Raw genomic sequence first — 25,575 nt, 5'->3', positions numbered from 1 at the left:
TATTGCTAGCCGAGACAATGTTTCATAAACTTCTCCCTAAGTTGTCATAATTCTACTAATGGCTTTTGCCCTAATGCACCATCGAGTTGGACATAAACTGACCAAGTTCAGAACAACATCATCTGAACCTAACAAAGATTCATACAATGCCTTTCTCTTTGAAGACTCTCTTATGATTGTTCCAACATCACGCACAAATTGAATTGTGTCAATAACCATTTTTACTTCAAAGCAGACCTCTTGTAAAACAAGATCCAACGAATGATTTGCGCAGTGAACATACACTGCCTGTGGGTAAGTTTCTCCGAGACGAGCTCTTACTCCAGATAAGTGTCCGCTCATGTTACTGGCTCCATCAAATGCATAGCCAACTAGTTTTTTCATGTGTATTGTGCAGCAGGTAAACACATCAATTATGGCATTAAACAATGTTTCAGCATTGCTGTTCTGGCAATTGTAGAAACCCATAAAGCATTCCTGTACTTTTAAATTAGGGCCTACATACCGTATGCTGACAAAAAATTGCTCATGACCCGCCACATCTGTAGTTCCATCAGCTGTAAGGCCAAGATATGAGCACTGTGCTATTATAGTGGCAATGCTTCGTTGAACTGAATGTGCAAACATTTGAATATTCATTTTGTATTGTGTCTGACATCCATGTGTCGCTTTTGTTTAACCACTCTTTCACAGAGGGTACATAGGGTACCAGTTCTAGTACAAGCTGTCATAGATTTCCATCATGATGTTCTTCTCCTCTCAATGCCAGACCCTGTCGCCCTAAATATTTAATGCTTGAAAATATTACTTTCAAAACAGTTCGAGCGATGGCCAAAGATGATAACACTTGTTCACTCAAAATAGCAGATATAGGAGTCTGTTTGGAATACAGTATTTTCTCTGTGGCTTCTTTGAGGGCGGATGACTTTTCATGAATTGAAAATTTTTCGGTTCCTTTTTTAAGATGGAAAAGCCAGATTCAACAAAAACATTAGCCTGTCGATTGCTTAAAGTTACTAGTTTCTTATTCACAGCTTCCAAGCAGTTGAAAAACAGAATCTGTCTCAGGAACATAGTGTAACCATGGCCATTTCGCAAACCAAATAATCTTACAGGACCTTTCATACTGATCTGCTGCAAATTTCTTAGTTGGGAATTAGTACGTAGAAGGGGGTTGAAAGGGATAAAGGACCAGGGCAGTACCTGTTACTGGCGGTACAGCAGGTTTGCTTGACTCAAACTTGGCAGAGAAAGTGGATGTGGTAGACACAGATGGCTGTGTTGATGGATCAGAATCATACTGTGAGGATGTAGTGGTTTCACAAGCACAATCACCAGTTTCAGTTTGGTCCGTGTCTGACCTAAAGGATTCGGATATGGATATTACATACATTTCAAGATTTTGTATTTGTTAAAAAAAAAATATTTTCAAGAGTCTTGCGATTATGGAATGCTACCGTAAAATGATCACACTGCGTATGTTAGCTAACCTAGGCAACTATTTAGTACAATCGTCTGTTCCATGATTTAAATTTAACATATTAAATGCTTACTAACCTCGCTCTTGAAAAGAAGACGTCTATAGTGTTTAACGGGGCTTCTTTGCTTCTGACATTGATTGATTTGTCAAAGAATTGTGCGATTAAACATTAAAACAAATTTTCTTTTTTTAAATTTTATTTCATTTTCATGGAGTCTGTACTCTATACTATGTACAATGAAATTTTTTTACTAATCGAATTCTATTGAAAAATTCTTAATTTAGTTCTCTTTTTTGTCATGGTAATGACTTTGAAACAATAGACTTTCAAAAGTTGCGTTTTGACATTTTCAAAAGTGAAAATATTTTTTTTGCGACTGATTTATATGAGGGCGATATTTTCTTTTATAACAGAAAAGTATTTGACTCTACATATTTTGTTATTAAAACTTTTAAAGCTGAACTCCAAACTAACATAGGAAAGTTCACGGTAATACACATCAACATCAGGAACTTAAATACAAATATCAATAAGCTAAAATACTTTCTTATCGAATGCAAAAGTTCTTTCAAAAAAAAAGAACTTTTGCATTCTTTTGAATGCAAAAGTTTTTTTCTTCGGAGTGCATAAAATTATCGCTATTTTGAATCGCGGATAGTGACATTTTGAAGGGAGAGGAGGGGAGCAGAAGATATCCTCTGCTCCTGTGCAGAAATGGTGGGTGGGCAGTTGCCCATCCTGCACCCTATGTTCCAGCGCCTATGACCTTAGATGTTTAATTTTCTACAAGAATTTGTATATGTCCTAGTAGAAGAACTTAAATAGGCCTAGTCTTTTACTTAATTAATTTCAATTTAAAAAATTACGTCTTCAAGTCGCTAAGAAGCAATTAACGTTTATTTAACTTAATGTGGAACGTTTTGTAATACACTAGGGAGCAATTAACGATTGCGATTTTAATATAAAAAGAACTTATATTTGTATCTAAGGGATTCACATTCAGAAAGATATATAACAGGTTAATGAAAATTAATGATTCATTAGTATCTCCATAAAACGTATAATAATATTTTTTATGGTGTTTTGACTATATTTACTCCACTATCATATATCATTTTTAAGATAACTCAAGATTTGGCTTGTTATTATTTTAGTAACGCTTTAAATAAAATTTTGAAATGGAAATGAAAAAACTATGCAGTGTCGTCGCTAGTGGGTCTGAGCCCCCTTCCCTAAACTATCATGAGGGCCCCTACTTTTTAAAATATTTTCTACTCGGTATGAAATAGGTAGATAAAAAATGCTACTTTAATTTCCAAAAGGGCGCCTAAATTTGCAAATGGGCTCTCTAAATTCGCTGGGTCCCCCCAATTGGTGGGTGTGTGTGTATGGGGGGGGGGGTAGCCTAGCCACAGCTCTGGAACTATGTCATGATCATAATTATGATTTATGAATAATGTTTAATATTTATAATTATATTTAAGAATATTCTATCATGCCACATGGACTACATATATTAAAGAGACCCCATAGATGTGAGCAGCAAAAAGCAAAAAAGAAAAGATGTAGAGCACTAAAATTACTATCTGGATCCATGCTTAAATATATCAGAAGACCAAGTGATGACCAAGGCTCATCAAAAGACTTTGTTTCACAACAACAGCTACAATTGATACTGGTTTCATCATTGCTAGCAGTGTGCATTTTTCAATAAAGAGAATAGTGCCGGAAGTGAAAGAAATTGATACAGAAACACAGGAAATAGCAGTGGATATATATGAAACAATAGTTGATGTTGAAAAAGGTTCTTGCCATGATACTGTAAATGTGACGGCAAATCAAGTTAATGAAAAATATTGGAATGTTTTATCTGATGCTTCTTTCTTGAATGTACCAGATCCAGATCATTTTTGGGTTGAAATTGTTAAATAAGTAAGCTATTTTTCTAATTAAACCTTATTCAGAATAAGGATGGTCCATTCAGTGCTTTGACAAGGCAAGGAGCAAAAGCTAAAGGAGATGTGAGAAAATACTGCGGTCATGGATGGTTTACTCGCTTGTCAGTGAGATGCTATACTGCTTTTGATACAGACTCTTTGCTGTTAATACAACAGAAACTCATCTAAATTTGTCACTGGGTTTCAGAAATTGGCGGAAGCTGAACTCAATATTTTATTATTATGAGATACCGAATAACCATCTATGTTGCCTTGAAAAATAGAAAATGTTGGCAGTAGGACATAAGCTGTGCAAAACAATTGATGGCGAGAGTATTGCTGTGACGGAATGGGAGAGAAAAAAATCAAGGGATATCTTGCACAGATTGCTAGATATATTACATAGTTTAAGGAAATAATTGTATAAGGAAGATGAACCTTCATAGAATAAAGAAAACTTTTTTGAGATGATTGAGATGCTTTGTAAAAATGACCCTGTGCTGAAAGAACACCTGATGAGATTAAAGCAAGCTTTAGGTACAGCAAAAGCATCGGTGTGTTATCTTTCACCAGAAACTCAATGAATTTATAAATGTCCTGGGAAATCATGTGAAGGAGATTCTTATCAACAAAATAAAGGCTACGAGGTATTTTAGAATTATGGTTGACAGTTCACTTGACAATAACCAGCTTTCTGAGATGATTGCATAGGTAATTTGGCAACGAATAAACGAGTGGTACAGCTGAATTAATGTACGTTTACTTAGCTTGCTTCTTGCTTTGAATAGTATTCTTATTTTTTTGGAAATTTTGAAGAACAAATATTTATATATGTTTTTTTTCCATGTAAGATTTTCTCCAATGGAAAAACCCCAAAACTTTGTAACTGTTCCTCTTTTAACTTGAACGCCATCTATAAAAAGAAGAGGCAATTCAATTAAAAGTTTTTTTTAGAGTGCGAATGAAAAAGAGTCCATTTTGTTTATTCAATATTAAAATAAGTTTGTTTGATTTAAATAATTCGGAAACTTTTATTAGTTGTTCAAACAAAAACAAAAAAAAATAGATTTATTATATCTCCTTATATAACTTTATATAAGGAGGTATAATAGATCTATTATACCTCCTTGTGATGATAAATCAAAATTAAAAAAACTGTTTTCTATTGCTTAAATAACTTTTTAGTACCCTAAGATCATTTCCATTGATTCCATAATGTTTCAGTTTTTTGAAAAGAATTTTATGGTAGCAGCAGCAATAGTAGAAGTTTATTTTTTATTAGTTTTATTATTTTAAAACCTAAACGCACTAATTTTTAGACAATTTAATATTATACTTTACCCGTATTCCAACTTTCTATGCGAAAAAATTAGACGAGTTGCTATCCATGTGACCATTTCGCCAATTAATTTATGTTATCTTATATATTAGATTTTTGACGTCATCGTTCCAAAAGAAACAAAAATTCTCCACTATCATGACTTTTTCTTCTACAATTTTTAAAAACAATTTAAATTCGCTTTTAAGCATAGACAATAAATGTCGATGGGAAACGACATCAATCTTTTAGGAAAACCCATAAAGACTACGTCAACTTTCAACAATGTTTCCTTATCTATTAATGAAGTCGTCATAAAACCCATTGTTTCAATTAAATTAGTTACGTATGTTTTTATCTTCACAAATCCAAGTTGATTTGTTGATAATAAATAATTTTTAACTAAATATAAAATTATGCTATCTTTGACAATTTTTTCCATTTCTTCACATGCATTTGACGTCAAGGTTATAGGACGATAATCACTCTTGTCTATTATAGTGCCTTTTTAAATATCGGTGTTAATTGCGTAGATTTCACTGATTTGGACTTAATCTATTGAAACTGTTAAACCGCCGACCTTCTATATCTTGAAATTTCTAAAAAAAAAAGAAGGGAGCCCATGCCCTCATGTGGCGTCAGCCATGCAAAGGTGGAGCTAATGCAGTAGCAAGTTATTTTACTTTTAATATAAGTACATATCTGGAACAACCGACTTATTTGAGTCTAACTTTACAAATATATTGTAAACCAGTTTGAAATTTAATGAAATGTTTGATTTGACACGGTGATTTGTGTGTTGTTTTAAATTTTGGTAATTCAGCGACATTTTTTGTGAAAACATCAACAAAAATATTATAAAAGAAATTTATAGATCTATGATACTCAATCTAACTTGTTTCATCAGTACAAACTTTTTGTATTGTATTTAACAGATTCATAACTTCACAACAGATTCATAAGTTGCCTTAACTTTTTGTAGTCCAACTTATTTGCTTACTTCTCTTCAAGTACATTAAACATTTTGGACAATATCTTTTTTTTAATGCAATTATTAAATAATAAAAGACAATTAGGAAAACAACTAGGAAATTAGGGTTTTTTTGCGGCAAAGATCTTTTCGAAATCAGTATTGGATAGATTTGTGACTTAAATTTTGGGGGGAGTGATCTATTGAATTACAACCATCACTTCAGAGTTAAAGGAATTTATTCTGATTATCAAAATAACTATATACTTTTGATGTTATTGCAGGGTCTTAAACCTTTAGTGGGGATAGCATTAGAAATATGATGATAAAATTACACATCTATCTTATACATGACTGAGTGATCAGGACAGACGAGTCTCTACCTTAAATAGAACCCAGAGAACATTAGGCACAACACCAAAGATACCTTGTATCTTTGGTGTTGTGCCTAATGTTATGTTATATGTACCACCAAGTATATACTTGTTAAAAAAAAAATGGTTTTTTACATTTTTCTATAAGATAAGATACTATAATTGTGAAAAAAAAACTAAGTAATGTAATGGTTTCTTTTAAAACATAACTATGTAAAAAAGAAGCAAACACCCAAGAAAATTAGACTTGACTCTTATTTTTAGACTTATTTTTCTCATGAAAATTTTATAAAAACAATTATAAGTATTCAAAGATGTAATAACAATTAATAGCATTTTTGAAATGATGACTTTAATTAGATCTTAATTACATATTATATAACAAATATACATATCATTGTTTTCATGCTTACATTTGTAAAACCAAAATAATTTTCTCAACTTTTCCATATTTGCAAAGTTCAATTAACAACATCTTAAATTTCAAGGTAGCACGTTCAAATGTTTTTGAATAACTACTATTTATAGATAAATACTTGTATTATATACAATAACTTGATAAAGCTTCTAAAAGTACCACCAAACAACTTAAAAATTCTCTAGCTGTATGTAAGCATATTTTTAGATATAAACAAAATATTTTTAACTTTACACTACAACACAACAATAAAAAAATCTTTTACTATAAATATGTACACAATTTGTTATTTTCTATTCTTCAACAATGCTAGCTATCAAGTGGAACTATTTTTACTTGACCAACTTTTTCTGGATCTTGGATTATACAAAATTTGCCTAATGAGTTTTGTGTTAAAGAGCTCTTTTGTTGTTGTTGGGGTTGTGAAGTTACTGTTTGTATAACTGAAGTATGTCGCATCTCAGCGCCATTCTGATATAGTAAACTCGAACTTCTTTGAGAGGTTGTATCAGGAGGTACTAATATTGAATGGCAATTTGATTTTTTTGTCTCTTTCTTTACATATTCAGTAGCTGGAGTATATTTTGGATTATAAGTAAATAACTGAGATTCATTACTACGTTCATAAGGATTAAAACTATCACTGCTTTGTGGTGAGGAGGATAAAAGGGACTTTTGACTATTTGTAAATACTCTAGGCATAGGTTTTAATGGCTGTATTTTTGTATCAAAACTCATTTTAGTTTCTTTATTTAAAAGATTATGGTTTCCTCCATTAGATGTACTTTGTTCATTATTTTGATGTTGGTTTTGAGATAACTCATTATTACTGTTATTTGAAACAATTTGAAGTTCATTAGGAAGGGCAAACCCTCCATTGGTAAATAAAGCTCTTAAAACATTTAATTCTTTCGTTAAAAGGGTAACTTTGGTCTGTAGTTCTTCATTTTCTTGACTTAACTGTTCCACACGTACTTGTGTTTCAACTATCCTATTTTTTGCCTTTTCTCGACTTTTTTTTACAGCAACATTGTTACGCGCTCTTTTTCTTGAATACTCTTCGTCGGATGGCTTCGTATTAGTTTGTTTACGTTTATTGCTTGATGAGGTTGCCCCAGTGTACTTGCTGATGACTTGACTTGCTATTTCTGCATTTGTTGTATACCAATTTTCATTAGGTTGTATTTCATGTTCTCCACTATCTTCATTTGAATCCATAACGAAAATTACAATTTCAAAAATTATTACAGTTTAAACTTTTTTTGTTACGAAAGATGTGGAAATCGGCCATATATTGCACAATTTTGCTCTTTGTGAAGAAATGAAGATAAAATTTATTCAGCATAAAAAAAGGATGGTCAGGTTTTTAAAATGGAAATATGTGAAGTGCAAACGTTATTTTAACAGTGCGAGTTAAGACAAGCATTCCGTTATTATAAGAATAGAATGATGAAACCAATTACGCAACTTAAATAAATATTTATAGATATCTTATAAATTTACATTTTCATTCAACATTATTTACAAAAAAAAGGTGTAAAACATTGTGAATGGGTTACACCTCTATTAAATTTCAAAATCTAATATTTTAATGTTACTTTTAAGCTAAACAAACCAAACAAGTTTTTTCTCCCTTATAATTATAAGTTATTTTTGTCTTGGATAAAAAAATGTACATTTATATTATTTTTTTAATTAGATATTCTTTCAGATATTCTTGTACATTTATATTATTTTTTTAATTAGATTTACTTTCAGATATTCTTCTACTTCTTTTTAAAATAATAATAATAATAACAACAATAATAATAGTAGTAGTAATAACAATAATAACAACATATATATATATATATATATATATATATATATATATATATATATATATATATATATATATATATATATATATATATATATATATATATATATATATATATATATATATAGATATATATATATATATATACATATATATATATACATATATATATATATATATATATATATATATATATATATATATATATATATATATATATATATATATATATATATATATATATATATTTATGCATGTATATGTATATGTAAAAACTTTTAATGTTGACATCTTTAAAAATTTTGATGTATAAGCTATTAAATAAAAACTTCTTTAAGTGGATGTAACTTTTATCTATTATTTTAATGATATTTTAAAGGCATTCACACTCACATACACATATTTATTGCATTTAAATATATTAACATTTTTATGTCTTAGTTAAATTTAACTTACATGCTTCATATTAATAAAGATGACAAGACTAAGAAACTTTCAGTACTTAAGTTTTTGTGTCACTTGGATTGCATATGCTTCTTCGTATTTATTAAGAAAACCATTAGGGGTGGTAAGTATATTTAATATCATCATAATTGTTGATATATATATATATATATATATATATATATATATATATATATATATATATATATATATATATATATATATATATATATAAGTTTAGTTTTTATAAACTTTTTTCCGGTTCCAGTCATTACTAGGTTAATTCCATATCTAGTAACTAGTAATAAACCTAAATAGAAATTGTCTCTGTTATATTAACAAAATAAAAATACTCAGTACTGATCTGCAAAACGCAGTAACAATTCCAATCCATTTATTCAACCAAAAATTGAAAATTACAATTTTTTTATAATTTTACAAAATTAGATTAGGTGTCACTCATGAAGTTGAAAAATAGTCATTGGAGTGACATCTAAATAAAATAAACAAACAAAAAAAAATTAATAGCAATATTAATAAATAAAAGCAAACATAACAGCTAGAGGTAAATAGGTAAATGCATAACAGCTAAGAGATAAAAGGCATAAGAGCTAAGAGGTTAAAGCATAACAGCTAAAAGATAATAAAATTGTAATACAACTCACAAAAATTGCACCTGTTATAAAAAGTTGCTTTTACTTTTCTTTTATTAACTCTTCATTATTCTTAATTTTTTTATTTTTTTTTCAATCTTAATGCATAATTTTCTGATGAATTTATTTTATAACTTTTTTGTTTCAACAATAATTTGAACTTTATTAAATCTGAATTTAAAATAAATTAGTGGATTAGAAAAATAATTTTAAAAAATTGGAAAAAGAAAATACGCAGTTATAAATTTATGTAAATCAATGTTATCAATAACAATAATTATTTATTAGTAGATAATTGAATTACCTACAAATAGAAAAAGCAGAAAAACAACTTAAAACATTTAATTTCACCAATCAAATACTTATATGGTCAAAGCAAGCAATCAATATATGTTAAATATATTAATTGATGTTTGTGTCAATAGATTTTTAATATCAATAGTATTAATATGAATTAATAAATGAATTTTTTTAATCAAATTTTTCAAATTAAAAATAATTTAGATACCAACTTTTTTTAATGGCTGTTGCTTTGGTAGGGGTACCCTGGCACAAGGGTTTTTTCAAGTTAAGGCATTTGCAGGCTGCGACATGATTAAATGATTACATAGCCTGTCAAAAGCTAGTCTAAAACAGGCTTTGTTGGCAAGCTACCCATCTTGATGGTTTTATGTGCATACTATCATATATTTTATTGAGTGTTTTTTAAATAAATATACCATTTTTCCAACTTTTTTAAATTTTATTTACTGCTATAAAAATGTATATCTAGATTAAGCAGAGAGAATCCAAGATTCAGCTACAAAACTATTCAGTATACTCACAAATAAATATCAATCAGATTGATATATGTCTTAAGTAAGCTATTAACATATATGCGTAAGAAGAGAATTTTTCAGGCTTTTGCCTAGTATTTTGTCTTCTTCCTCTATGCTCTATGGTTTAATAGCTTTGAGATATTTAGATAGTGTCTGAATTATGATAGATGACTTCAGAAACCAAGGAATGTAAAATATTGTTACAAAAGGTGCAATTTTGTTTACATCTTCTATCTCCTCCACTGACATAAATTTTAGTTTCTTATGAGTTAGTTGAAGCATCAATAAATATATCCCATTTGTCATAAATCTAGCTTCATGACAAGCAGGGAGTTGATGAAGGTAGAAATTTGGAATTTCGTTATCCAAATAGAAAGGAACTAGTTCACGTAATTTTATATAATCTGTTCTTATCTTGGAAAAGGTTTTCAGGGTAATGGCATTTCCTAAGTATTTTTTAGCTTCTTGTGCAATCTGATGCATGTAATAATTGTTTTTTAAAATGTTGAAATGAAACCTGTCAAATGAGTTAATATCTTCATTGCATATCTAAAAAATTTTAGGCCAATTTTTTTTTTAAATTTTAAAACAGTTGTTTTTTGGTGTCTTAGTCTTTCCTGTTAGCGCTTGCACTAAATGACTGATGTGTCTCTCATATATGTGTCGACAACATAAAAGCCACATAATGTGCTTCCTGACAACATACCTACTTATAAGTTCGATTCCTCCATTATATGTTTGAAGCAGTTGTGTCAGTACATGTGCTTGAAGCAGTTGTGTCAGTACAAACAGCAAAAATGTTATTTTTAATTTGGAAATCTTCTAGTACCTTTTTTATTTGTTTTGCTTGGTCTTTTTTTTAGATGAGTTTGCCTAGAACCCTCCTAGCAGAATATCACTATTATTATCATTCTCAGGAGCCGTCACACTTACTGCAATCTTGTTTATTTCCAAATTACTATTTATTTTTATATATAAAAAACATAAACTTTATTGTTATATTGATTTAATTAATGTATTATATATAATCTCTGTAACAGTATTAAAAAAACAATACTTGCTTATTTATAAATTCAAAATAAATAAATGAGAAAGAGGTGGAAAAGTATCATTTATGTGGAAAACCATATAAAAAATCCTGTTAGTATTTACAAGTTAGTATTTAACTGATGATCGGGAAAGGTTTGTTGTAAGTCTTAGCGAATGCTTTAGACTTTTTGCTTGGTATTTTGAAGATTGAATACACCAAGGACAGTGACCAAGTCAAAGTCATTCAAAGTATTGTCGAATACTATAAGCTTTGAGATTAGATTATTGGGGTGTGTGCTGACACCACAAGAATAAAGTAGCCATAAAGAATGTTGTCGATCATGTTTTGGAAAGGCTTGTTCTCTGACTAATGTGCAGACGGTACATATATGAGAGTCATGTGTCTCATGTCATGAAACTTGTTCTTAGCCTTACAAAAAGACCAAGCAAATGTTTCATTCACTTTTTTGGGATTATTGGGATTTCTTCCTCAGCGTAAAATTTGGAATATTTGCTCTTGAGTTTCTTTTTACTATAAAAAAATTATTTTCTTTTATTATAACAAACTTATTTTCTTACAACTTTGAGCTTTTTACTTTAATTGTTTTCTAGGTTAATCTCCAATCTCCCCATTTAGTAACTCTAGAAACCAATTAATTTTTTTTTCATATTTTTAGGTAAAAAGTGATCTTCAGACTTCTTATAATCTTTCCAAAACAGATCTTGGATGGCTAGATACATGCTTTCTCTTGCCATACGCTCTTATGCAGGTACTTTTATTTTAAACAACTGTGTCACAGGGAGCAAATTAAGTCATAATAAGTGACAAATTAAGTCATTATTTATGACATAATAAAAATTTGCATTAATAAATTCTTTAAAATATATAAGACAATTTATTTTGAAAGTTTCTAATTTAATTTTTAAACCATAAATAAATATTATATATATATATATATATATATATATATATATATATATATATATATATATATATATATACATACATACATACATACATATATATATATATATATATATATATATATATATATATATATATATATGTATGTATATATATATGTATATATATATATATGTATATATATATATATATATATATTTATATATATATGCATGTATATATATTTGTATATATATATAAATGTATATATATATATATATATATATATATATATATATATATATATATATATATATATATATATATATATATATATATATATATATACATGTATATATGCAGTGGTGGCTCAAAAAATTAGAGCCACCTCGAAATTTAGACAATATTTGAGTTTTGACTGTGAAATTAATTAAAATACATACGGATGTCCAGTTTTTGTCATTTCGCATTGTTAATTACTTTGTTTTGAACATATTTTTACAATGACAACACTATTGAGCGGTTTAGAGTGAAGTTAGTTGCATTATTGCAGAAGATGTCACATTTTAGCACGTGTTGTACTGGGCGATAGTTGTGTTTCTGGCGGTTTTTATTTGTTGATTTTATATTTTTACACCAAAATTTGTTTATTTTACTATTCAACACTTATTATATATTCTATTTACAAGTAAGTTATCATTATTTTACAACTTTTTTATCATATTTAGGTAAATTTTGCTATTTTTTAAAATAATTGGTGTTTTTAAGGTATGGGCAAAGAGAAAGATATTCTCCCACAAAACTAGGGCTTATTCAAGAATATTTGTCGAGTGGAAATCATTCCAACAGGCAAATTGCCAAGTGTGTGAATGTTTCCAGAGCAACAGTTGATAGGATTAAAAGAAAACTGGACAATAATCAATCACTAAAATTGAATAAAAGAAAAAATTGTGGAAGAAATCGAATTACAACGCCTCGCACTGAAAGAAAAATAAGGGATATTGTGATAGAAAATAGGAGAAAATCGAAAAAAAGTGCTTAAGGAAATCATAAACAATGAAGGTATAACATTATCCCTTGCATCACTTCGGAGAAGAATGGCGGAGCAGGGGTTTAAGGCCTGTAGACCAGCCAAAAAACCAAGGCTCACCCAGGCAATGAAGGATAAACGTCTCCAATGGGCTAAAATTCATCGCCATTTTACCACTGATGATTGGGAAAGAGTAAGTACTCAGTTTCTCTTCATAAACACATTAAAATTTAAACGAATACCATATTAAAAAAAAAGAATATAAGTATTTCATCAAAAATATTAACCCAATTTTGAAAATTTTAGGTTTGCTTTTCAGATGAATCTACATTGGAAATTCTAATGGATAAAACTAATTTCGTCCGAAGAAGGACAGGTGAAATGTTCAATGAAGATTGTCTTGTGGAGAGGGTGAAGCACCCGCTAAAAATTATGGTCTGGTCAGTCATTAGTAGCCAGGGTACTGGAAGGTTATACATTGTAAAAAATACAATGCGGCAGGACCAGTACATCCAAGTCTTGAAGGAAAGAATGATTCCTCAAGCGATGGAGTGGTATCCGAATGGGAACTTTACCTTCCAGCACGACTCTGCTCCATGCCATAAGGCAAAAGCTGTAACAAAGTTTTTAGAGGCTGAAAAAATCCATGTATTACCCTGGCCAGGAGACTCGCCCGACCTAAATCCCATAGAAAATTTATGGGAATTGTTAAAGAGGGATATAAGTAAAAATCTTATAACAAATAAAAGAGATTTGATTGAAAAATTAATAAATGTTTGGCACCACAGCGAGGAAATATAAAAAAATTGTCAAAACCTCATCAATAGTATGACCAGAAGAGTTAAAGCGGTAATTGCTGCAAAAGGTGGCCACACTAAGTATTAGTGATTTTGTGTACAATATTTTGTATATCCTATTTATTTTTCCTAAATATACGTTTCACTTCTATATTTTCGTCATTTACTATTATTTATATCCTATATTCCCAAAATAAATAGTTGTAAATTTAACTCATTACAAAATATAGGGAAAATCAGCTTCAGAATATGAAAATTTGTAAAAATGTTGGGTGGCTCTAATTTTTTGAGCCACCACTGTATTTGTATATATATATATAAATGTATATATACATATATATATATATATATATTTTTATATATATATATATACATATATATATATATATATATATATATATATATCTTTATATATTTTTATATTTTTACATATATATATATATACATATATATAAATATATATATATATATATATATATGTATATATATATATATATATATATATATATAGAGGTTACAATCTAGAATAGCCCCTGTATATGTATATATATATATATGTATATATATATATATATATATATATATATATATATATATATATATATACACAGGGGCTATTCTAGATTGTTTTCGACAGCGTCAACCGTATTTGGGCGTTGCCTAAGTTAAAATTAGGGGACTTTTTTTTTTATGGCAAAAATTGTTTTTTTTTGCAAAAAACACAGATTTTCCACTAAATTTCTCCAGGACAGGGAAGGGGGATTGTTAAATCAGCATTCAGCATGCCGATTTAACTGCCCACCTCAAAGTGTTTGAGGTTGGCAAAAATTGCCCACCTTGTTTTAATGTTTTATGGTAAGACCTTTGTATCAAGTATTTTTTGCTGACCTGATACTGACCTCTGAAAGATTGAGGTCTGCAAATTATTGCTAACCTCATTTTTCCTAATTCAAAGGGTTGTGTATATATATATATATATATATATATATATATATATATATATATATATATATATATATATATATATATATATATATATATATAAACTTTGATGGTCATTTTTTGATTTTAAAATAGTCAGTTAATTTTTTTGTTTCATTGCAGTGGATTGTGCTTTCACTAACTTTTTGTGTGAATAATTTAAGTTGTAGTGAAGAAATATGATTGAAAATTAGTAGCTGACTATTTTTGAATAACGCTGAATACAAAGGTAATGTTTTCAATAATTCTTAAAGTTACCTGACTCTTATGTTATAAAAATAGTTTTTTGAGGTTGGTTGTGATGTATAAATATATTTTTGTGACATCAGCTGTTATGGGTAGATATAGTTTTTTTTTTGCGTCAGTATAATATATAAATATAATATAGTTATGACATATAAATATAGTTATGACATATAAATATAGTTATGACATATAAATATAGTTTTGAAATGGCAGTTATGACATATAAAGCATAAAAATTTTTATCTTAAAATAATTAATTTTTGAACCTTATTTGGTAATTCGGTTTCTCAATCATGGTAAACGGTGCTCACTCCAGTAAACAGTGCTCACTAATATACCCTGTTGCTTGGAACTGAATATTTTGAAAATTATCCTGAAAATGAAATAGAAATATTAATGTGGAGGACTGGGCTATCAAATCATCAACTTGTCTCCATTATAAGTATGTTTATTTGAAGCAATATACACTTAAGTGCTGCTATGCAACTGCATGCTTCTGCAATCCATTTAATACCCATAAGTTAAAAAAAGTAGTTTTTTATGTTTTGTTACAGTCTCATAGTTTTTTTTACTTTATAACAATAGCATAAAAAATGACTAATAATGGTTTCAATGTGATCTAAATGTTTATTGAGTATATTATTTATTATTTACTCTGAACTTAACTTTAAAGTAATAAAATAAAAAAATATATTTATTATCAAAACTTAATTCTATAAAAAGTTTATTATAAAGGCGAATGGCAGTTTTTTTATTTTAAATCCAATTATATTAATTATTACTGATTTAGTATATTTACGTATTTAGTAATTTTAATTAACTTAATTTAAGGTAATTTTAGTAGTGACAGCTTTTACTTTTCAAATTTGCAAAATTGTTAAGAAATTAACAAGTATTGAGAATCACAATAATTTCTTGACAGACATGTTCTATTTTAGTTATGCTAAACCTTACTTTTAACTTCTGAAAGTGCACGATTAAATGCCACACAAATTTCAACTTTAAAAAGTTTTTACAACATTTTTGTATAGATTAAAAGAGGTCTTCTCTTCTTTTCAGGCAGTCTTCATGAAATCAACGTGAACACAGCATCTCCATGTAGTAATGGTAAATTTCTAGTACCAGGTGAAAATCCTAGTCCATAATGCAGACATAATTTAGCATCATATAAAGAATCAAAAGAGAATGAGATTGAGTTAAAATTAATTGAAGATGATATGGAGAAAGAAACTACGCTGGAATTAAAAAGATCATTGTTTAACAGTACTTTATGTGAACTTTAAGTGTCTCCTCTAAAAGTGCATTTACCCAAACAATGTTGAAGTTCTAAAAGAAATTCAAGCCAAAGTTGACGATTTAGACATGCTTGTTGAATTCATGAAAGAAAAACATAAAGTTTCTAACAGAAGGCAGCAATTTGAAATTTTGACATTGACCCTAAAATCTTAGTCCATCAGAAAAGTTTTTAGTTTCCAAATGCAAAATTCAAAATGCAAAGTTTTTACACGACCAAAATAGGCATCATGGCATACCTTGATGGGGAAGAAAGGCATTGCATCAGCAAAGTTACTATAGAACTTGTAAAGCTTTTTTCCTGTGATGATTAGTATTCAAGGCAAAGGCCAGGTAAAAGAGATTATATTAGTATTGAAAAAAAAAAAACGTCAAAAAAATTGATTTTATGTAACTTAAAGGAGCTCTATGCAGCATATAAGGTAAAGTACCCCGACCATAAAATTAGATTCTCTTAAAATGTCTCACCATAAAATCATTGAAATGATTGAAAATCAAAAGTTTGCATGATTCACCCATGCAATAGTTGTCCTGGCATACAAGCTGCCCAAAAATTTTTACAACAGTATTTGACACAAAATGATGATCCAGAACAGTCAGTTCTTTTTCAACACTTTTTGCGTTTTCACGTCTTTTTGCTTTTTAAACAGTGGGCAACAACAGATAGAACTGAACTATGTGTGAAAAAATTAATAAAATTACTTTTCATTCATTTTTAGCAAAATCACAATCTAACTATCTAAAGCATCTCAAAAAAACAATTAGTATTGATGAGGTGATTGTCCTGGCAGATTTTGATGAGAATTACAATTTTGTAGTACAAGACAAGGCACAGAGAATTGGAACAGGAGTCAGTGTTCTCTTCATTTAATTGTCATCTATTACAAGAAAATCAAATTGGAAACATCATCTTTTTATGTGAGTTCAGTTGATTTGAATCATAATGTTGGATTTATCAATGAAGTTATGCATCAAAACATTAATGATATAAAAACTAATCTTTGCTCCACTATTAAAAAAGTTTATTATTTATCTGATGGCTGTGTAGGGCAGTATAATAGGGCTGCAATAAATGTTGAACTATTGACTAAGATCCTCTCCACCTTAAAAAGATCCCCTCTCCACCTTAAGAAACAACAACAAAAAAATAACAACATCAACAACAAATTTAAATAAACTTCTATTAATAATCTTTATTATTAAAAAGAATAAATAAAAATCTGATTGATCATTGGTATTCCAATGGCAAAATGTTCAACCCAATGGTTATTCAGTTTGAAACATTTTGTTCAACAAGAAAATTTGCTTTTTTTGTGTGGGTACATATATACCAAAGCTAACCAAGCAGAACCTAATGACCACTAACCAAAATATTTTATTACATAGGCTGGGTAAATAAAAAAAAAAACAATTGCTTTTACTCAGGGTATTTGGAGTAATTGCTCAGGTTTATATGAATAAAAATTTGAGCAAAATTGGTCAAATTTTTATTCACGCAAAGCTGAGCAATTTGCTCCAAAAATCCTGAGTTATTGTTCAGCTATACGTGAATAGAAGTTAGACCAAAATGGCTCAAATTTTTATTCACATAAAGCTGAGTATTCACTGAGTAAAAACAATTGCTTTTTTTATTTACTCTGCCTATTCTTCATTCACCTTCACTTTTCTTTGACTTTGTTATTGTTCTACTTTGTCCAATAATATTTTTAGATGTTGTGGTTTTTTGTAACATATAAATAATATGCCACTTGGCATTCTCTCTGGTCTGGAACTTAAATAAACTCTTTCCTACAAAAATTCTCCTTATAAAATAAAATCTCATGACCCCCTGATTGCCTCCATAATTTATTTAAAAACAAGAACAATTTGTTTAATTCAACAACTAAATGCAAATACCTTGACATTAATGAACTAAATAGATCTGACATTACCATACAAGGATATAACGTTGAGCATTGCATATCAGAGTTAAAAAAAGATGCTACATTTTTTTTACCTAAATCCAAATCTCTTTTTCCTTGTTTACATAATTGTAGAACTCACTACATGACATTTTAAAATTCATAACACATTGTAATATATAATATTATAATTTATTATAATATTATTTATAAATACATTTCACTGTGAAAATAAATCAACTAAAAAATGAAAATGCACAGTTGAGAACACAAATAACATAAAATGAAACAAAACAAGCACAAATTGAAAAAGTAATTACTAGCAAACAGTTTCATGATCATCAATGGTAAAGAACAAGAAATTACAACTACTAAATGCAGCGATAAATGAACAAAAAGACAGAGATAAAAAATAGAAAAACATAATCATGTCAGGTATCACAGCAAGAGTTACTGGGACCAATTAAGAAAAGCAAGCAGAAATTGAGAAACAAGTTAGTTATATATTAAATTATATAAGAGCAGACACCAGCCCAGTACATGTCAAAAGACTGAAAAAAAAAAAATTCAAAGAAGCTCAACAGAAGGTATACAAACTGTACCACCAAAAGCACAACAGGAAAAAATATTAGTTATACTAAGAGGCGAGTCAGAAAGAAACTTAATATTAGACAAGGCAAAGAAACTAAAGTATTAAACAAACCCACAATACAAAGGAGTTTATATTTCAGCAGATATGATACAAACAGAGCAATATGAAAATATAGATCTCAGAAAATTAAAAGACACCAAAAATGCAGCGAGAAGACCAGATGATCCATTTCAATATGGGATAGGTGGACTGGACTTGCCAAGTTTAAATGTAACGTTGAGAATGGAAAAAGAACTAAACAGTACTAGCAAATATCTACAATTTTTATATACAAACGAAACATCACTTGGCAAAAAAAATGAAGAATTTAAAATCTTCTATTTAAAATCAAAAAAAGCCATTATAGCTGGAATCAGTGAAACATGGTTTCAAAACTCATTCATTTTACAGTTAGAAGGTTACACAATATACAATAAAAATAGATCTGACAGGCGGTAAGGTGATGGAGTTGCCTTATACATAGATAACAACCTCACATCATATGAAATAAATATTGATAATCAAGGCGGCAAAATAAAACAAATATGGGCACTGTATTAGCCAGAAAGGACTATGAAAGAAACCTGATAATGATATCAAAGTCAAATCCAAAACTTATTGAGAAAGATTCTAAATGACCAGTTTAACAGCACCTTTGTAAACAAAAACAGCATTATGCCAGAAATAGCAGATAAACTAAGTCATACACTTGATCTAAACCGCAATTTCATTGACTACATAGATATTCTGGATCGTCTTGAAAAACTAAATACAGACAAAGCGTGTGGTGTGGATAATTAACACCCTATTTTGTTAAAGCATTGTGCAAAATCAGTGGCATTACTACTTGCATTAATCTACAAATCATCTTACAACACAAGTAACATGCCTCCACAGTGGCACGCAGCTAATGTGACTCCAATTTTCAAAAAAGGGATGTAAGCTAAGGGCATCGAACTACAAAACTGTATCAATCACATCAATAAAATGTAAAGTATTTGAAGGGGTTATAAAAAATGAAATACAAAACTTCTTTGGCAACCATAATATAATCACAAAATGCCAACATGGTTTCATAAAACGGAAATCACGTAAAACAAATCTTTTTGACAACATTAACTGAAATAATGATGTTGTGTTATCATAAACTCTTTCCAACAACGATATTTCATTTTAGATTTCACAAGAATCAAAAAATAAAATATTCTGCAAATGGACTGTATTTTCTAAAATCAAAACAGCTTTACAAAGGATCACAATCGTTGTTGTTCTATATCGTTTTTCACAGACCAAATATCAAATGGTGAAAGTTACAACTGCAAATGGTTGATACACTTGCCAGCAAAAAGAAAACTTATTCTGCTTTGTATGTATATCTTTGAAGATTTCTTTTTATTGTCTTGCTACAACTGGATTAAAAGACTGGAAAAATACAAAGAAGAAAATAAAATAGAACAACAATATAGAAGAATGGTTTTGAATTGTGTGATTGCTATAATTTTTACTTTATTTAAAAAAATTTAGCATTCAAAGGTTATACATACACACATACATACATACAAACATACATACATACTTACATACAAACAAATCTCTTGTTTTTTCTGTTAATAATTTAAAATTATATATATATATATATATATATATATATATATATATATATATATATATATATATATATATATATATATATATATATATATATATATATACAAGAATTTCTGTTTTGTTATTTATCATAAAAAAGTATATGTGAACATAAGCAGGCCACATAAATTTATTTTTCCACATAAATCTAATATCTGTATTTACAGACATTTTTTGTATTTTGCAAATCAAAGCTAGAAGAACTGTCAGCCAGAAAAAATTTATGTTGCAAAATAATTCAAAGTTTGCAATTAAATAAAAAAGTAAAATTTAAATACTTATGGAAGTATTATTTTATTCATTTTTTATTGTTATAAATATTTTTTTATATTAATTCAATAACATAAATACTGAATAACAGTTTAAACATACTATTTGTAAATCAGAAAGTTTTTTGTTTTGTAGATACTTTTAGGGAATTTAGGTGACAAGTATAGCGCAAGACTCATTTTGTCTAGTTGCTTGGCAATATCATCTTTTTCTATGGTAAGAGTTGTTTGTGGTTTGCTTTTTAATTTTTTTTATAATTTTGAAATATTTAATGATTGCACTTTTTGAAACATGATTTATAAATGCACCTTGTACAGAAAGTTTAAATTCACTTTTTTTTTAACGTATATAATTTTTAAGAAATGATATTCCAATAAATTGATGAGATGTACTCAGTATTTTTATGTTTATTCATACTATGGTTATAATTTATTAATTCAGAGAAGAAGAAAAATTATAAGGATTTCATAAAGGAGGAGGAGGGTTATGAGAAAATTAACAAAGAATTTAACAACTTTCAATTTTTTCAAACAAAGTTAAAATGCACTTTGATAAGAAAATTTGTAACACTCGTTTATTGAGAGATATATTATTGAAGTCTTTTACATTTTTTATCACTCAACAGCCTGTTAGCATTAAGATATTTTATTTGGATCCCTATTCTTATTTTGAATAAAAACCGCAACTACGATTGGATTCAAATTCAGCAATTTTCAACAGACCGAACCTTGTCAAAATATCATTGGGTATCATAACCATTTTCATGGGTAAAAGAGCTGTTTTGTTGAAAACAAAATGGCAAGTCAATGGTGTGCATAAAATAAAAACGAGCTATAGAGAAATAGGCAGGCGCTTAGATATTTTTGAATTCAGCATTCATAGAATTACTTATCAGCTAGTAGTGTCAATGATAAACTTCATATTCTGCAAAAACTTAAAACAACATGAAAACATACTTTACATGCTAAGCAGATGCAACACAAAACCAGGAGTATCAGCTTTAAGTGCAGAAATAATAGCTGGTAGACAGTCAAATGAAAAAAAGTAAGATATTACGCAAGAAACAACTTAATTTGTTTCATGGTGTAAGAAAGCCTTTCTTGACATTAACTGATTGCCAAAGACAAAAATATGGTGCAAAGAACGTTTAAATTATTCAGTAGAACAATGGAAAATGACTATCTTTAGCGATGAGTTAAATTTTAAATTTTTAGCGATGAGTTAAATTTCAAATTTTTAGCGATGAGTTAAATTTTTATTGCACTTTTTTCTCAGTAACTTTTTGATTACTTAAGTTTAATATTTAATTTCAGAAAATATTTTGTGTTTTTTTACTCAAAGTCGTGTTTTTTTCTTAACTAATAATCGGCTAAGAAAAAAAAAACATGGACCCAAGAAGTCCAGATTTTTTTTCCTGTTTTCATGTTCTTCATTGCCATTAATATATACTTTTTCTGTTCTTCATCATCATTTTTTTAATCTGTTGTCATAAGGTGTTAATTATAAATTGCTTATTTTAATAAAAATAAATTAAAAAAAAACAAATGTTAAAAGATTTTTTTTAAATAAAAATTTTTTAATTATTTTAAATTAAATTAATTTTTAAATTAAACCAATTAATTTTCAAAAGTTGTGTTTTATCAAGCACAGTACCCATTATGTTGTAATTTCATACAAACTAGAATTTCAGACCTCGTTGGGTCCTCGTTTGCTTCGTGTTTTCTTGTTGTATCACTCTAAACTTACCTTAACTCTTAAAAAAATAAGTCCGTTTAAATTTTCTGCATAAGGTGTATATAATATAATAAAAAAATATAAACAAACATAAAAAAATATATAAATATGATGGCATGATGTTAAACCCTCGGAATTAGGAAAAATGAGGTCAGCATTATTTCGGCAAAAAAATTTGACACAAAGGGGTTACCATAAAACCTAGAAATGAATAAATTTTTTGCCGACCTCAAACATTTTAAGGTCTGCAGTTAGGTTGGCATTGCAGAATGCCGACCTTAATTCCAAGGGTTGGATGTTGTGTAACATTATTTGTGTTTTAAGTAAACTTTTTAAATATTTAGAAATATTTTTATATATAAACAAATTATAGAATATATAAATATGTTATATTATTATCTTACAAATATATATAGGTCACTTTTGGCTATTGGAATAAAATGCTCGTTATGGGTGTACTTCTTTTTTTAAATGGCAGTGCTCAGGTATATTTTAGGTAAACTTTTGTTGAACAGAGTTTTATGTTTATTTTTATTTTACTTTTTTATGTTTTTTTTTTTTTGTGCATTTGAGTGGAAAATGTTGTTTTTGTTAATACATGCAGACACACACAAACAAGTAAAAACAAATTAACTTTTTCACTTTAAATTTTACAAACAGTTTTATAAAAAGTTACAATACAATATTTCATATAAAATCTATAAGTAACAATTTCAGGCATGTTTATGGCCAAACTGTGTTAAAGGATTGTCCAATTGGTACAATGATGAACAGAGAGCTACTTTATTTGGAGTGTGGGGTACATGTTGCTTTGCTGGTGGAATATTTGGCACTGTATTAGCTGTAAATATTTTTTTTTTTTCTTTATTTTCAAATAAATTTATAACAGGTTTAAAAGAGATTTACTCAGTATATAATCTTTGTTTCATACTTTGTAGAAGGTGTTAAATGTTTTTTGTATATTAGCTTATCGTATTTATTAAGTGTTGAATTGAAAAATTTTTCAATGGAACATTCAATAATTTACTTTAAGAAACTAGAGTATTACTCTAGGGCAATTTACTTTAAGAAATTATGACACTACACTAGGGCAATTTGCTTTAAGAAACTAGGGCACTACACTAAGGAAATTAACTTTAAAAAGCTAGGGCACTGCATCAGGGCAATTTAAAAAAATTTAAAAAAAAAACTTTTCTTTTTTCTTTTTCTTTTTTTATTTTTCAAAATAAAATGACAAAATGATTTTTGACTTAATTTAACATTTTGTAGAGATGAAAGAATAAAACAATCTTTATGAAACTTTTTCACGCATTGATCTAACAAACAAATATTTTACATCTAAAAAATGACATTAGTATGTCATCATATGACATAATGACATCAGTATGTCATAATGTATGACCAAAAGTCATACATCATCTGTATCTGATGTATGACTAAAAGTCATACATCAATCTGCATGCTTCAATAATTATGTTTTTTTTTTGTTTTTTTGCTGTATCAAAAAAAATAAAAAAAATTAAATATATCGACACTAAAAACTATAACTGTAGAAAAAAATTTAGCAATTATCAATAGACATTTTTTATTTGATGTCTGCTCAGTAATTTTGTCAATATCTAATTGTAATTTGGTTGTACTGAATAGTATGGCATTATTTTAATTTTATCCATCGCAGTTTTGTGTAGTTTTAGTGAAATTGTGGAAGAGCAAACCGGTTGTATTTGATTTGAGATGAGTATACAACCTTATTGGCTGAATTTTAATTTGACTTGTGAAACTGTGCTGATTTGGCCCAGGATTTTTTTATTTATTAATTTTAAGTGCCCTAAGAAGTCCCTATAGTCTTATCACACAGCACTAGAGAAGAGAATTTGACAGAAAATTCACGCCTTCTTCCTTACCGATGTTGTAAAACTTGCGTAGAGGTGGCGTTGAACCATAGATCTCTAGCTTCTGTGGCAACCACGCTAACTTCTGCACTACGACTGCTGTATTAGACTTGGATAGTTTGCTTAACCCAAACCAGTTTCAGTTTTGCAACCAAATCAGCTTTAGATGTTGAACATATGTTACTAACCTTTTCTTTAACCACCTTCTTTCAATTTTCAATTGAGATAAGATTTGTCAAAAACCCAAGTTATGGTTCCAAAATTATAATAGTTGCAGAGTGCTGAATCTTGCTGAAATGCATAGCAATAATGTAACTGAATGAAAAATAGCTGCTCCTTCTTTATAATGAATAGATAAACAACTACATTTTGCTGTTGTTAAACTAAACACGTTAGCTTGCAGTTTAAGCAAGTATATCTAGATTATATAACATCTTCAATGTAGATGTTATATAATCATAATAAATTAAGCACTTATTGATGGTCAAAAACTAAAAACCTATTGTTTTAGTTTATAAACTAAAAAGCTATTGTTCTACTTTATAAAGGAATGCAACAGCTAAAAACCTATTGCATTAGTTTATAAAGGAATGCAACAGCTAAAAACCTATTGTGTTAGTTTATAAAGGAATGCAACAGGTAACTCTCCTTCATAATGATGAAGTTTTATTTTGGAAAGTTAATCCAAACAGCAAAGAGTTTACCAAAATGACTTATACGTAATTTATCTTATCACTAATTTCAAATATACTATTTTGTCAGTAAGGTCAGTGACCTTTGATGATGTTGTCAGTTATTTGGTTCTTAATAGCTAATAAAATAAAAAATTTTAACTGTCCACATTCTGAATTATTTTTTTAAATCTATCTCTTAAAATCTATTTTAAAATTTATCTACAATCTGAATTATCATTTTTTTCAAGACAATTCAAAGCCAAATATTTTTGATTTCCACCATTTTGAAATTCATGTAGACATTAGTTTTAAAA

The 25,575-nt window shown here is 28.3% G+C and overlaps 2 protein-coding genes across 2 annotated transcripts in view; one reads left to right on the top strand and one right to left on the bottom strand.

Annotated features, from left to right (window-relative positions):
• Positions 1-6,415: 6,415 nt before the first annotated feature.
• LOC101237534 (uncharacterized protein DDB_G0292186) lies at positions 6,416-7,829 on the bottom strand. The gene has a single exon (XM_065818498.1). The coding sequence runs from the start codon at positions 7,714-7,716 to the stop codon at positions 6,808-6,810; it is 909 nt and encodes a 302-aa protein (XP_065674570.1). The 5' UTR covers positions 7,717-7,829; the 3' UTR covers positions 6,416-6,807.
• Positions 7,830-8,749: 920 nt separating this feature from the next.
• LOC101237447 (glucose-6-phosphate exchanger SLC37A1) overlaps positions 8,750-25,575 on the top strand; it is a 43,050-nt gene continuing 26,224 nt past the window's right edge. Inside the window, exons 1-5 of the mRNA XM_065818307.1 lie at positions 8,750-8,885; positions 11,939-12,031; positions 21,097-21,177; positions 23,112-23,180; positions 23,413-23,538. Of these exons, the coding sequence (XP_065674379.1) occupies positions 8,793-8,885; positions 11,939-12,031; positions 21,097-21,177; positions 23,112-23,180; positions 23,413-23,538 (462 nt within the window). The 5' untranslated portion in view covers positions 8,750-8,792. The remainder of the gene's footprint in view (positions 8,886-11,938; positions 12,032-21,096; positions 21,178-23,111; positions 23,181-23,412; positions 23,539-25,575) is intronic.

The sequence above is a fragment of the Hydra vulgaris genome, chromosome 14 (genome assembly GCF_038396675.1).
Source record: "Hydra vulgaris chromosome 14, alternate assembly HydraT2T_AEP".
Classification (NCBI taxonomy): Eukaryota; Metazoa; Cnidaria; class Hydrozoa; order Anthoathecata; family Hydridae; genus Hydra; species Hydra vulgaris.
The sequence above is the reverse complement of the archived record's forward strand: the minus strand, read 5'-3'. Positions and strand labels throughout refer to the sequence as shown.

What these genes read in the sequence shown, in the direction of transcription:
- LOC101237534 (XM_065818498.1), bottom strand. Translation starts at nt 7,716, where the DNA reads ATGGATTCAAATGAAGATAGTGGAGAACATGAAATACAACCTAATGAA.